Source organism: Struthio camelus, chromosome 4 (assembly GCF_040807025.1).
Source record: "Struthio camelus isolate bStrCam1 chromosome 4, bStrCam1.hap1, whole genome shotgun sequence".
NCBI lineage: Eukaryota > Metazoa > Chordata > Aves > Struthioniformes > Struthionidae > Struthio > Struthio camelus.
The window spans coordinates 82664191-82679034 of record NC_090945.1 but is presented as its reverse complement, the minus strand read 5'-3'; the positions used below and the strand labels follow the sequence as shown (position 1 = coordinate 82679034).

Genomic DNA, 14844 nt, shown 5'->3' with positions numbered 1-14844 from the left:
CCTTTGCATCAGGGGTATTGTGCTCTGTACTGTATCGCCCCTTTCCCCTTATATACAATCCTCTTTTGAACAGAGGTAGTTTTGTCTCCTCCATGGGTGGTTTTCCTCTTAACAGATTCATTTCACAAGTGGAAAGATGAACTTGCTGTATTCAGCCCCCTTTTTTCCAGATTGCATTACCTATCCCTTTGTAGAGCAAGAGAAATCATCCCATCCAGGGTCAAGAGTCAAATTTCAAAATCCAAGTGTTTAGTTCTGGGTACCTAATTTTAGATTCAGGCAAATTAAATTCGGCTATTTTTTTTTTCCTTGAAAAATAATTCTTTTTGCTCAATCAGTCCTCTGAAATACTCTAGAAAGAGTGAGAGGGTGTAGAAAAGTAAAAGAAAAGTAAAAATTTGAGATTTACTTGGGTTTTTAGCTTTAACTTCTGTGATTAATTTTGATTTCCTTCATGTTGCATTTTGTATTTTTACCTAATGTTAACATAAATGTCTGATTTGCTGGCATACATAAAGCAAACCAGCTTTTGTCAACAGAATCCATACCCCATGTGCTGTCAACTTCTGGTACCAAAAAGAAGGTAATTGAGTGGTGATAACATTGGAAAAGCTCCTACGAAATCCTCATAGCACCACCTCACTATGAGTGTGGGGGCCTCACTTCAGACATTTATGTTGAAAACGTTTCTATACATACTTTTTGTGCAGCCGTTGAAGAACTTGGATCATCCCCCACTGATGGTACAATGTTTTACGGTGGTTTCATTGCACGGTTTCTCCCTTGTCATTTATTTATCAGCATCAATCCTTATCTTCCTGCAGTTCCTTTCCTTTCATTAGCATCAGGATAAAGCTGGATGGAGGTTGGACTTATAACTTCCTTGCCTCTAGTCCTTCTCTTCAAAATAAGCCTTTCTTTCTTTTCCTCAAGTGAGCATGAAATGGCATTAATGTATTCTGCCAGGGAATATAGGCCCAACTTGCAAGAAACTTGAAGCGGCATATTTTCCTATAACCTCAGAAGGTTTGGGTTTGGTGTTTTCTTTGTTATCAGAAAGCGTGTTTCCTGCAGTTAACCCATTCATATGCTTTCAATATAGCTTCTGTTCATGTTAGCATGAGAAAAGAGAAATCCTTCTCTCTACTGCTGGAATTCCTAGTCTACAAACACGTGTAGAGGTGCAATGTTTCAAAGGAAGAAGCACAAAGCAGAGAAGCATGCTATGCTTACAATGCATTGGCTTGAGTCACGTTTTAAATGTTAGAAGGTTGTATCGCACAAACTTTAATAAACAGTAAAGTCACTTTGAGAACAGATCATATGTTTTAGTGCTTTAGCTTTAATGATATTTTGCAGAACTTTGGAGACACTTATGCAATATAAGCTTTTTATGGACCGTTGCATGTTTAATTACTGTTCCAATGAGAAATATCCTGTTAATTCACTCCAAGGTAGTTATATTTAAAGCCTTGTCAACTCTCTATAGGTATTACTTTAAAGTTCATTTCTTTCAGTTCATAGGCTTAGGAGCAGGGTAAATATTTCTGTATTAAATTGTCACAGGCAGGGAGAAGAGTTCTTTTAGCAATTCGTGCTTGAAAGATGTGGGAACCATCTGAGACAGAGAGATGTTATAGCACTGTCATAAGTAAAGATTAAACCTAACAGCCACAATGAACCTCCAGCCCTTGTTTAGTGTTAGTTTTAAAGGTAGAGGAAAAAGCAAAATGACTGCTTTCGGTGTTATAGATGACAGTGTATGCAACTATTTCACCATAAACACGTTCACTGCCTGCCTTAGCTGTCTGAGATAGAGCAGCCATCTCACTTCAAAGGTTTGGATACCGTTCACTCGTGTGTTTAGAACCATCGGGTTTTGCTCAAGTCCTCGGATAATATTTTACTCTACAAATGAAAATAGAGTATAAACTTGTTAAGACCCGCAGAAGACGTATTCAGAAGTCCATAAATCTTTGTTTCCTGCTCAGTACATTCAAAGAAGGTTGCCAGTCAGACTGTTTGTTAGCTCTGCTGTGTACTTATTGGAGATACGCTATTAGCACTGGAGCCTTTTAGCTTAGTTTCATCAGAGTGAATTATTGAGGCCTGTTTTCTTGGCCAGGACTTTGAATATTAACTATGAGTGCATTGCTTATTGTGCTGTAGATATTATTGTGAGGGATGATGCAGTTTTCTGTTAAATGTTCAAGATGGTACAGGACTGCAGATAGACTTCCATCTAGGACAAAGAAGTATCACTTAGACATGCAAATGGGCCAGCTTATCTCTTTGGGTTCTTACGAAGGGTTGCAAGACTGATGGCATCTCTTGAAAGACCCTGTAATATGTCACTCGTATTATAGTAAATAATTTCCTTCTAGCACAGACTAAGGTATTTATGCATCAACAATAAGCGTGACAAACCAGTTGGGATCAAAACCGGGCAAAACTCTGCCTCCTGAGTTTTTAATGTGTCAGTATGGGCCTGGCTTCTACCAAGTCCGAAGCAGTGTTGTGTGCCCTGAAAGTCTGCACAAATGGCAGGGAAGCTGGCATGACATTCAAGAATTGGCAGTAGAGCGGATGCAATCGATGCTGAAGCTATTCTGACCTGGGTCTATCTGCACTCTAACTGGTCTGTATTGTATCTTAAGCTGGATGCCCAGCAGGTGCCTTGAAGCTTGAAGTTTTCAGATCGAGCTTGGTCTTTTGGCTACACCGTAGATTCCTCTGTTCTGCACAAGCTGATAAAACAACCTTAAGCGTAGCAATCCTATTGTTTTTGTTGTCATTCGTTAGTGAATCACAGAGAGGTTTTTTCGCTTTTTACAAAGAATCCATTGTGCATCATCAGGTTAGAATTCGTAAGTCTTGAATTAAACCAAAGGTAGAGTTTAAAGTGTCATGTGTCCTCAAGTATCTCATGGAAAGGCAAAGTTAAATGTATCCTCCTAATATGGTACACATATTGCCACTGTTTCCTCTGATTACCTCTGTATAATAAGCGTATAAACTCGGGTGCATCTAGTCAAATATTTCTTTCCTTTGCAGTGCCCTGACTCAGCCTGCAAGCAGGATCTGCTAGCCTATCTGCAGCGCATTGCCCTCTACTGCCACCAACTCAATATCTGCAGCAAAGTCAAGGCAGAAGTTCAGAACCTGGGAGGAGAACTTATTGTATCAGGGGTAAGCTGGTATTTGTATTTAGCAGTTTATGTTTCCCATTGTAGCACTTGAAAGGGAGCATTTTTGATGACAATAATGTACAAAACACAAATATAGTGATTCATAAGCAGGCTTTTTAAAATGTTATCACCATTATTCCAGACCTTACAATAACTTGTGTAGTGCAATTTGATTTTCCAATTACCCTTTGTTTATGCTAACCTTGTAAAATCTTCATTCTTCCAAAAGAAAAATAATTTCGTAGCCTAGAAAGTCATTGCCAAGCGGTGAATATTATAATTATTTAGAGCTTTTGTATATTTGCTCATTACAAATCTTCTTTCCTTTGTTAGTACTGGTAGTTTCCTTTGTCTGTGCAGAAGCCAGCTCTGCATGAAGTGTATATTGTTAAGATGGTGATGACTAATGGGATTTCATTCACTCAGGTTCCAATGCACACTAGGTTTTGCAAAAACTCTGGAAAGCCAGCCAAATATTTTAATTTTTGGTGCACGTGCTGTTTCCAAATACAATTGCCAAGCCCAGTGATTATTTACTCTAATTCCCATTCAGTTATTTCAGTTATTTTCAGTGAGCAGTGCAAACATTTTACCCGCAATTCTTTTTTAGAAATAAAGGCAGGAATGTGCAGCAGCAGTCATGTGCTAAGCAGTGAGTTTTTTGCATTTTAAAACTATTTTTTCTTCCCTTCTCCTAACGATAGACTCTGTGCCTCTGGGAGATTACTAGAATGAAGTAGTAGCAATGGCTGCTTTTCATGATTTTCTTAACTGATCACCCTAGTAGTAGCCCCATTACACCTTGATTATCTTCTAACTCACATGCAGACCATATGTATAGAAACACATGGTATGTTTCAGTCTCCTGATTGTATTTTCAAAATGACGGTGATTTGAGAAAGCTGAGATACTTGAAACGAGATTGTTTGCAAATACCATTTTGAAAAAGCACCCTTTCATTGTTTAAGCCCAATCAAGTACGAAGATTTTTAAGACAACTTGTGCCCTCCATTTCATCCATAACATTCCCCAGTGAAATCACTGGCCTTCCTCAGACATGCCAGAAATCAGAACAAATGTTCTCAACTACATAACATTTTGATTTTTTGCAAAGCACAACAGAAGGTCTTAAATATTTGCCAGGCTTTCTTAGATCAAACATTCTGAAGTCGTGTATGCAATCCTACAAGGAGATGCTTAAATGTTCCTGTAACTATCCTGCAATTGGTCTTCACTTCTTGACGTGTGTACATATGTAATTTTATTACCTTGATCTTCCCACAGCAGTGAAAAGTCCTCTTCCATTTTCCTGGTATTAATGGAATGATCTGTCCTTGTATCGCTGACAGCTGTGCTACATAGTAAATGCTATGGTCTTTTCTTATCTATTGCCATCTGGGTCCAGCTTTTCATACCCATTGAGTTTTCATATTCATCTCTCTATAACAGTTACCCAAATCAGTGCTTATATCAGCTTGGCTTTTGTGGTTGTGTGTATTTCTTTTCCAAGTCTCTTTATTCAGTGTGTGTGGATGCTGAATAAGCCATTGTGAATATCTAGCATCTATTTGTTACTGGAACATCACCATCCGTTGTGAAATTTAAGTGGCCGAACTGCTTAACTTCATCGTTTCCAGTCTGGCATTGTTAGCATCTGCTGCTTACCAGGCTTCATCATCATTGTGTTTTTGTTTGGTTGGGTTTCTTGCACTCAGCTGTAGACAAAGGCAAAACTAATTTCAGTCCTAGAAATTATTTGGGTCTGTTCCAAAGACTCAGTAATACTGGCACCTAGAAAAGTTTTAAGATAGTTCAGCTCACTTCTTGTCCTATTGCTATGAACTAACTAATGGAGATGATATAGAAAGTTGAACCATTGTGCATCCCTTTCTGAGAACCTTATCTTGCACCTTAGTATAACATAATTAGTGCAATGCTTTCATGGCAATGTATTCCAAGCTGTATATCTTCAAAGTGCTGGGTACTGTATGCTCTTTTGCTATCCAGAGATCTAGTATCCAAGTGCACGTCTACATCTGCTTGTCTACTTGCCGCTTCTGCTTCCATCTTCTTCTTCATTCCCTCTTGGATAGCCAATTACAAATAAACAGTATTTTATTTGCATTAAAATGAAATACCATTATTTGGCAACTTGCATACAGTACAATGTCAGAAGCACAATAGAAATCCAGAATTCAACCTTCCAAAGCTATGACTATTGAAGTAAGCTTGTGTGAATGCATTATATTTAAAGTGTTTTGATGTAAATATCAGTGACCAGGATGACTATTATAATATTGTAATTTATTTCTGTATTTACAAAGAGACACAATATAATTGTGGTTGTTTGCATCCAGAAGATCAGTTATGATTCAGAATTATTATAGGGAATACAATATCTCTTGAATTCTTGCATTATTAAGAACATTAATCCATATTTCTGAATTAAATGAATGTATGTATATATATGTAAGTATGAGCATATGTATATTCATATAAGAAGGAAAGAGACATAAAACTAAAGACAGGTGAAAGCAACTCCACAGCTACTATAGTTCTAGTCTGTCAGGGAAAAATGTGTTGCAACAACTTCAAAAATACTAGGTATAACATGTAATGTGCTATATATCTTTTGGTGAAGCTTCTATTTCTTTTTTTTCCCCATAAGATTCAGTAGTTCAGTATAGTTTACCTTTGAACATAAGCATAGAGCTGATCTTGTTTGCTTTTCTCCTCTCTAGATTGATATGGCATTAACATAGCATATGAAAGGGTTCTTTTTGGCATCATTGATTTTGCTGCAAATAGAAAAACAAGTCAAAAAGTAAGAAAATGTCAAAATCTTGAAGAGGAAATTATTGCAATAAAAGAGACAACCCACTATTTTCTTTCCCTTTCTTTCTCCCATTCTTTTTCCTCTAGCTCTTTCTCTCCTTTGATCTTTCCCATCGAATTCCCTGCATGCAGTTAGCAAAATTATTTTCCCCAGATAACTAAGATCCAACAATTGAGAATTAGCATAAATCAGCCTAAACTCAGTAACAGCAATGGAGCAAGGCCAATTTAGACTGTTGCTTTGACCCTTTGTATATGTTGCAATGTGACACTCTTAAGCCCTGTCTTCCGTTTGAGTTTTGAAAAATAAACGGAAAGCTATGTGATATTTGTTCCTGGATGAGAAGCCGTGTAAACATGATGAAGACTGTAGGGAAGAAAGTAAAATAGTAAATGAGAGGAAGAAATAAGATAAAAAACTGCAAAAGTTTTTAAAATATTTCTTATCTATATGGATGATCTCCTTGTTCCTAGTAAAGTCTCTTTGACCTTGCTCCCTAAACAGATACATGTTTCTATAATTTTCAAATTTGAATATTTAATTTCTAAGTCTCCTCTAACAATAAACACCCTTGGCTAATATAATCCAGGCTAAAAGCACTCCAAAATCATTTTCTTTGTGTTTGCCTTAGTTTATTTAATGGAATGTGTATTTGCTTCGTAATCAGTTGTGCCATTGTATTGGAATGAATTTACTGAAGTGCTGAGCATATGCTACTCTCAATGATGTAAATGCCATTTACATATACTTAGCACATGCTAATACGTAGCCTTTTTCTGGTAGTTACTTTTGCTGAATAGAGTTGGTTTGAACCATGGCATTTATATTTGGAGCAAAATTCAGACTTCTAACTCCAGGGCTGCTTTATTTTTTAGTATTCCTGTCTGACTCTGTCATTAGACCGTGACAATAAAACAGATCTATATACTCATTTCTTATCCTAGAATAAATATCCACTTGTTCTGTTTGCTGCTGCTCTGAAGCTGATCAGCTCATTTAAATACTATCCATTTAGGCTATGAGCTGGCATTTTTTTGTGTTGTAGTTTATGTTAGTAGCTGTTAGCAGTGAGTGTTTCGTGCAGGATTATATTTAACAGAATCTAAGACAGTTCCTTATCTAAGGCAGCCCCCTACCGTTTTCAGGTTTGATTTAGAGCTGTGCAGCTTTAATCAGCCCTGTTCTCAGAAAACTTGCCCAAAGAGTCCTAAATGTCTAAGCCAGACAGATATGCAATGTCAAACAGAGTAACAGCCATGTATCTTTGAACACAGCCTGAAAAGATTGAATCAATAGCCAAAGCGCGCTCCAAACATATACTTTAACTCTGTCCAATTTTCAATTATTTTCAACAGCCCATTTATCTCAGCACAGTAGGCTCAGCCACGAGACTCAGAGAAGGTTTCTTATAACATTTTGAAGACGCAAGACAGTTTAATTAAGGTTTTGACTTTGTGTAGGACTTTTCCATTGGTTAATTTAAGTGAGGATTTATGGAGCAAAGGGAGGTAAAAAGGCTGGGGCCACCCCATTAACTTTGTGTGAGGTGGCATGAGTTGAGGTGTGAGGCTGCGACAACATGAAACTTCCCATTAACAGCTGGTCTGGGATGTTGCACATGTGAAAATACGAACAGATATGAGATGCTGCAGCATTACTGTCTGAATGCTTATTCTTTATGTGTGATGAAAGTGAGGTAACTGGAAAGAGCTAGTCCTCATCCAAAAAAGTACCCCTTGATGTTTATTGCAGAAGAACAGTGTGCATCTAGCAGCTGCTCCAGGTAAGCTGGCAGACAGCCTCCCTATCAGTCCTGTCTGTGCTTCCTCCATCTAGTAATACAAAGCGGATTAAATGGCATACCGTTCTTTTTTAAATTTTCACCCATACTTTTGCATTTAAGGCTGAATTATCCTAAACTACCTTGACTGCAAAAGGAAGCGGGTGTACATACAGGCAACAAAGTGTGAAGCTGCTGCTTATGAACTGATAAGTGATCATAGAGACTCCTAATCAAGTTAAGTAATGTGGAGTTCCCCCACTATTAAAAGCAAGTAAGGCTGTCTTGTCATTGAATCTGGAATAAGGGCCTGTACATTAGACGTCGCTTCAGAGCAGCTGATGTGGTATTTCATTTCCTTGGATTAGGAAGCCTTGCTTCGCTTTGCGTTGCTTTGCTTTCAAATATGCAATTAGAGAGAACCTTTGCATTTTAAATTCTTAAGATACGGAGAAAATGTATTTCGGGGGAGATTCAGGTAAATAAAGTAATTTAATTCCTCCTGAATCAGGTAAGAATTTAACGTTAGGTAAAAGGAAATTTGCTGAACAGGGAGTTGGCAAATTGACAGGACTGTCAAGTTCCTTTTATTTGAGATCTCAGGAGCTTTAAAAAGTTACTCCTGTTATTCAGCTAGCGAGAGAGTAAGTTTTACTATTGAATTATAATGGAAGTGGAAGAATGGTACATGAAGTATGCTCATAGAAAGAGTCTTATAAACCAGAATTTTTAGCCATTATTGGGCTGGACTTCTTGGACTGTCAGGCAGACAGTATTTTCACTGGAAAAAAATCTAAGCTAAGAGACATACTTTTTCAAACAGTGTGTTTTGAAAAGAAATACACGTACGATCAACTTCTTAAACTGAGCTAGTTTTCCTAGTTATATTTAATGATTAATAGATGTTGCTAATAGAAGTCTTACGTTGTGTCAGTTAGTGATCGTCTGCTTTGCGCTGAGGGGGAGAACAGGTATTCCTAAATAATCATTGTTTTCACGCTCGCTGGACAATAGGTGCTCAGAGAGTTTCACACCACCGAGAAAAGATACAGTTCTGCGTCTAGGCTGGCATCCTTGGAAAACTAGGGTTTGTGCTATGATAACACATGACAAGTGGTTATAACATAAGTGATATATACTCAGAGTGGGATTTTATTTTTTTGCAAGTTGCATTTCATTTTTACCCTTTTTTTCTCCCACAATATTGTGGCAAGAAGTTAGAATTCCAAAAAAAGTGAATTTGCAAACATGAACAAGGTTATTCACCTGCCTCAGTTGTTTCCTAGAAACTGGCGAAAAATGGTTAATTTTATTCTCAATATGTCAGTAGGAGCTTATTTAACAGGGAAGCACATCAGAAACTACTCATGTGGGTATAGGCAAGGAGATACATGAAAATAGGCATATAACAGTGCTGTGAAAATAGTTACATGAGATAAGACAGGTGGAAAGAGGTTTGTATAGAATAGGATTGCTGGATAGGAGTTCTGTTTTGAGGCTTGGAATGAAAACATTGGGTAAAGGAAAAGACTATGGAAATACTAAGGGATTAAGCTAAGGAATTTGAAAGATGAGATATAAAGCGGTCTGGTGAGGAAAAAGCCAAAATCAAAGCAAGATAGGGATATGAAGTCAAAGAGGTGCAGTGGTAGAAAAGGACTGGGAGAAAGTCTGAACCAGAAAGTTGGCAAAACTCCGTAATACTCTCAGTACTCTACCCTGTTACTCAGTGGAACAAGCAAGGACAGAAAATGAAGACCTAGGATCCTTATTTCAGCTCTGAAGTTACCATGGTAAAAAGGCAGCTTCTGGGACAGAAAGGCTGGGGCTAGGTTTGGAAGTGAGCGACCTTGATTTACATTGCATACTTGCTGTATCTTATGTCATGTGCTTTGGAAGAAATGAAAGCAAAAAAATACAGGGAGATATTTCAATTGTGCCTTTTGAAATGGAGCTATATCCAAGTAACCTCTGGTTCATGTCTTTGAATGTGTGCAGGCATGTACGTTTATACTGATATATGGGAGGATGAAATAAAGTTGTAGTAAGTGTACTTTTTTCCAAAATATGTGGCTGTATGGTGCGCATGATACAGCGATATAAAGGTTTTGATGAGCCTTTATTCGGGACAAACGGTACTTCTCTATTTGTGACTACTATGGGACTCTCCAACTCATGCTGGCACAGGCTGTATCCCTCAATGCACTGTCCAAGAAAGGGAGTGCCTGATGAGGTGGTAACATCAAAAAATTAGCAACCTGAGCCTGGGTCAGCTTACTGCTCCTGAAGGATAAAGGCATCCATGAGTTATGCACGTTAATCAAAATGAGTGCTGATAAAATCCTGCATGGTCATATGTTCATTATATATGAATTAGCATTTTATGGAAACACTGTCTGAATGCCAAAACAGTGAGAAATTCCTAATTATCCTATGAAACAGCTCAAAGAGGAATAGAAAAAAAAGAAATAAATACATGCGAAATGGCTCTAAAGTCAACTTACCATAGCTCTTCCAACTATATAGCAAAGATATGTTTTAGGATATGAAGTCTTCCCATTGCTTGCCCTGAATGGTAGTGCAGCGCAGGGACAAGAGCCCAGAAAGGTGGTGGAATTTCCATCTGTGGAGGTTTTCAAGACCAGACGAGACAAAGAAGCGGCCAAGCTGATCTGGTGTTGGCAGTCGACCCACTTCTACTGGCAGTTGCGCAAGAGACCTCCAGAGGTCCTTCAATCACCATTTCTATGGTGATTCAGCTATCATGGTTCAGCTAAGTGACAGATCTCAGAGGATCTCATTTCTACCTCTGTGAGTTCACAAGGTTTTGACTTTATAATTGTTGTTGGATTGGACAATTGAATAAACGCTGAGCTTTGGACATCTGGTACTGGGGGTGGAGGATCCGCATATAGCATAGCACAGGAGATTTAGGGAAGGTTTTTTAGTGTTATTTCTTCAAAGCTGTCCAGTGAAGGTGGACTGGTTGGTGGGCTGAGCGCACATTATGTTAGCAAAAGTAGATGAATGACATTTAAGATGTAGCCGAAAGTTTCAACAAGGAAGTATTGTTATCAAACTTTTGTTATCAAATCTCAGATAGTTTTTTTGAAGGCACAGTGTTTTGTTACAAGACTATTTACAGGAACATGCACGCTAAAAGAGAATATCTCATTTTATATAAATACACATATAAACATACACATATATAAAATAAATATATTCTGCAAAAATGGAAAGAAACTGTCTAGAATTTCATTTGCAAAACAAAATCGTGCTCCACTTGTTTTTATTAGGATATATTCATGGAAACAAGAAGCCTACACCCCCTTCATATGTCTACATTTAGTAGGTTAAAATTTGGACAGGTCCGCTTTTTATCTTCATTAAGTATTTTTGGCTTTGGGGAACATGTTTTTGTGCTTCATCAGGTAACAAATATCCATGAATTTCTGAAGATTACATTTATTGAATTTTCTCTTCAGAAGAACATTCTGCAAAGAAAAGAATTTCTGATAAAAAACAAGAGTTAAACCATTTAATTCCATGGGAACAAAGCAATGTGTTATGGCTTCAAGACTGAGGCTTGAAACAAATATGACAATAAAAAGAGATTCGAGATTTGAAAGAAATACTAATGTGCATGCTTCACTATATACTGCATTTATTTTACAACTAGTAACTACTCTAAAATCCAAATCTCGCCTGCTCTTGCAGTAATTGTGGTTTCAATCCAGATTATTTTCTTATTCCAGGACATGCTGACGTATGGGGGATGAAGAAGGGAATATTATGGCTTTCTGATTCATAGACTGCCCTAGCCCTGCAATAGTTAGCAAGGCCTAGAGACCCTTCTAACATATAACAGCTGGTCATAGGCCCTAAGGACTATGTCTATTGCTAGAGAGAGAGGACTCACGTTCCCTTCTTTCCCTGTCTAACTTCCTTTAAAGGGAGTGATTTGGGACTAAGTTGCAACGTTATGTGTTAATTAAGAATTCCTTTCCCCTCCACCGTGGCATTCTCAGTTGCCCAACTTATATCCTTAGTGCACAGCATAGAGGATTTACTAATAAATTTATTCTGTGGCTTTAAAATAAATTAGATTTGTTTCTCTTGCATGGGAATATGGAAGACTGAAGTTAGGTACCACATGATTTAATACGCAGTAGGAGGTTTGAGGCTGAGTTTATTACACAGAAGTGCATCTTTTAGTTCTCCTCGTTACTTCATTTCCTGATTTTGATAGTGGTGAGACTTTAAATCACTTCTAAAGTACTATCAGATGATGCTTTTGCTGATACTAAAACAACTTCAGTTAAGACTCATCAGTTTCTTTCACTTTAATTGCATTTCTTGACAAGCTGAGTTGCAGATGAGTAGCACACACACACATAGAAACACATGCATGCAAAAAGACATATCCTCAAGGAAAAACATCAACAGGGTTTCCAGTCTGAGTAGAATCAACTGTAAATATTGAGCAAAACAGCTTACAATGAAATGAGATAGGAATGTATTTCCATTGAATGCAGGAGGTAATAATAACTTTTAGGAAGAGATCCAACTGGTCTAGGAAAGTTCAAACTTGCCTTGTATTTTTATGTCTGAAGTATTATTATTATCATTATTATTAATTTATTATCTATGAACCTTATATGAGAAAAGGAAAAGTATGTTGAACCTTATATGAGAAAAGGAAAAGTATGTCTGTCCTCACATCGTGTCATTAGTCTTGAAGCAACTGCATCAACAAGAGGGTTATATTTTGTATGATGTAGTTAAGACATTGATGTGGAATCAATCAAAGTAAAATAGTGTCCTGCCTCAGAAATATCAGTATCTGATACTATCCAGTATCAGATATTTCACTGTTAGAGATTCTCAAAAGATTTCTTTTAGCACCAATTCTTTCAAATTTTGACTCATTCACCATCAAAATACCTTGTGAACAGGGTAACCATGTAATTAATAATATGAGCAGAAAGTGAGGCAAGGCATACAAGTGATTGGTCCTAAATCTCTCATCAAAGACCACGTTAGAACTGGATTAGAGCATCAGTGTCTGACTCAAAGACCACAGAAATATTTTCATCCTTTTTCGTACCAGCAACTGCATTCAACGTCCCCAATGTCAAAAAATTAGAAGAGTTACAAGTTTCCTCAGAGTCAGATGGGATGTTACATATTTCACCATTCCTTGGCTGTGGCAGCTAATGAACAAAAATGATTTTGCTGTTCATCCATCAAGTTGATCCACTGCAGCAACGGGACACGTTTGGGTCGGTGTGTTAGGCTTTGTGTGTTAGGCTCTCAAACTTTCATGATTTGTGTCACCTTGGCATTTTGACCTGCCTTGAGCTTGATATTTCTTTTCAAGTTGCTCTTGCGATTTCTTAAGGCATATCCATTTTCACCTTCCTTAGGTGTACCAGTAGCACATACGCTGTTCCTGTGCGGTTGGCACTCTTCTCAGCCTTTCACAGTCCTGCTGTTCTCAAACTTTATAGAGCCACTAGTACTTTAATGGTGCCTGTTTGTTCACCATCATCTCTCCATCTTTTTAAGCAAGTAAGCGCTTCAGTGTTTCTTCCTGAGGGATCTTTGATGTCAAACTGAACGTGGGCACATTCTTTTCCTTAATCGCTAGCGCCTGGGTGCAAGTGACCAAATCAGCTAGCTTCTCTGGGTTTACAAAGCTCTCTAGTGCTGTCGATCTTCACTTACGTCCTTTAAGAAACTATTTTAGAGCACAGAAGTCTTCATCTACTGTCTCTTTGCATTTGCATGTATTCATTTAATGAATCTTAGTTATAGTCCTTGGAACAGAGAAGATTTTCCTCCTTCCTTGGAAGTATGTATGTTTTAAAATGTGTTCAGTTAGGTGTTTTTTTTCTTCCAAGTAATATGTTCTAGTGTATGTTCACAAATCAGTCTTACCTTTTTCTGCTCTCCCTTAGTTTTTTCCTTTTTATCAATTACAAATATTGTGCCAAATAGGTCAAAATAGGACTTCAGATTTGAGCCGCTCTACCCAAAATACCCTCTGCAGTATTATCTGTTACGTAATCTATTGAACTGTCCATATCATAATATGATGATGGAATTTACCACGTTTTTCATCTCATATTGTTACTGGAGAATATACCTGGCCATCCTCAGTCTTCCATATGCTTCTATTCCAATAAAAGACAATTTCTTTCTCTTTAGGAGACCTCACCACTACAGGTATACTACTTTTCATATTTAAGGATATAGTCTATGAACATCGTTCTCTTAATCAGACTGAGCAAACTTCATTAGGCTTCATAAAATCTGGTGGTCACAGGAGAGTTCAAAATATGTTCCTACTTCATTTGGCAAAAACAACTGTGGTGCAAAAGTCAAGCAATAGGATACCCATGTTGTGAATTAGCTGAATTCCATCTAGTACATTTTGCCATAAAAGCCTTTAAATGTTCAATTTCTCTTATCTCTTTGGCAGAGTAGTAGAAATGCATGTTAATCAGGAGTAGTAGCAATACAGCTTCCATTAAATAATTGGAAATTGGGCCATATTATGGAAAGCCTTTTGACAGCAGGTCATGACATTTAGAAGAGCATATCACAATCTAGTCCTTAGCACAAAAGGCGTCAATGGTGTTTTTTTCCTCCCCTCTATCTTCATGCATACAAATAACTTGAAACTAAGATCAAATAATGAGAAATCAGCTAGGCACGGTTAATTCAACTATGAACTGAAATTCACAGCACCATCATAACTTTGCATTATGCAGCTGCAGCCTAGTTTTGCATTGTGTTCCTGAAGTTGTGTTTCGTCTCTAAAACAGCCACAATAGCTCTTCATTTCGTTACCTTTCGTTAACATTAATAAATCCACAAAAATACTGGTTTGAAGCAGCATCTTTAGATACTGTAGAAGTTACAAAAGTTAAGAAGAAAAGTGCTTGACCTCTGTTGTTAGGTGAAGTGACTGCTACTAGACGCTAGTCAGAGGCTTTCTTTTTTGACAGCAAGAAAGGAGGAAAAAAAAGAGCACA

General features: G+C 37.5%; 1 protein-coding gene across 6 annotated transcripts in view; it reads left to right on the top strand.

Annotated features, from left to right (window-relative positions):
• Positions 1–14844, top strand: part of CTNNA2 (catenin alpha 2) — a 475578-nt gene that overhangs the window by 443175 nt on the left and 17559 nt on the right. For all 6 annotated transcript variants that reach the window (XM_068943743.1, XM_068943741.1, XM_068943744.1 and 3 more), the window contains one exon: positions 3055–3189. In XM_068943743.1, the coding sequence (XP_068799844.1) occupies positions 3055–3189 (135 nt within the window). The remainder of the gene's footprint in view (positions 1–3054; positions 3190–14844) is intronic.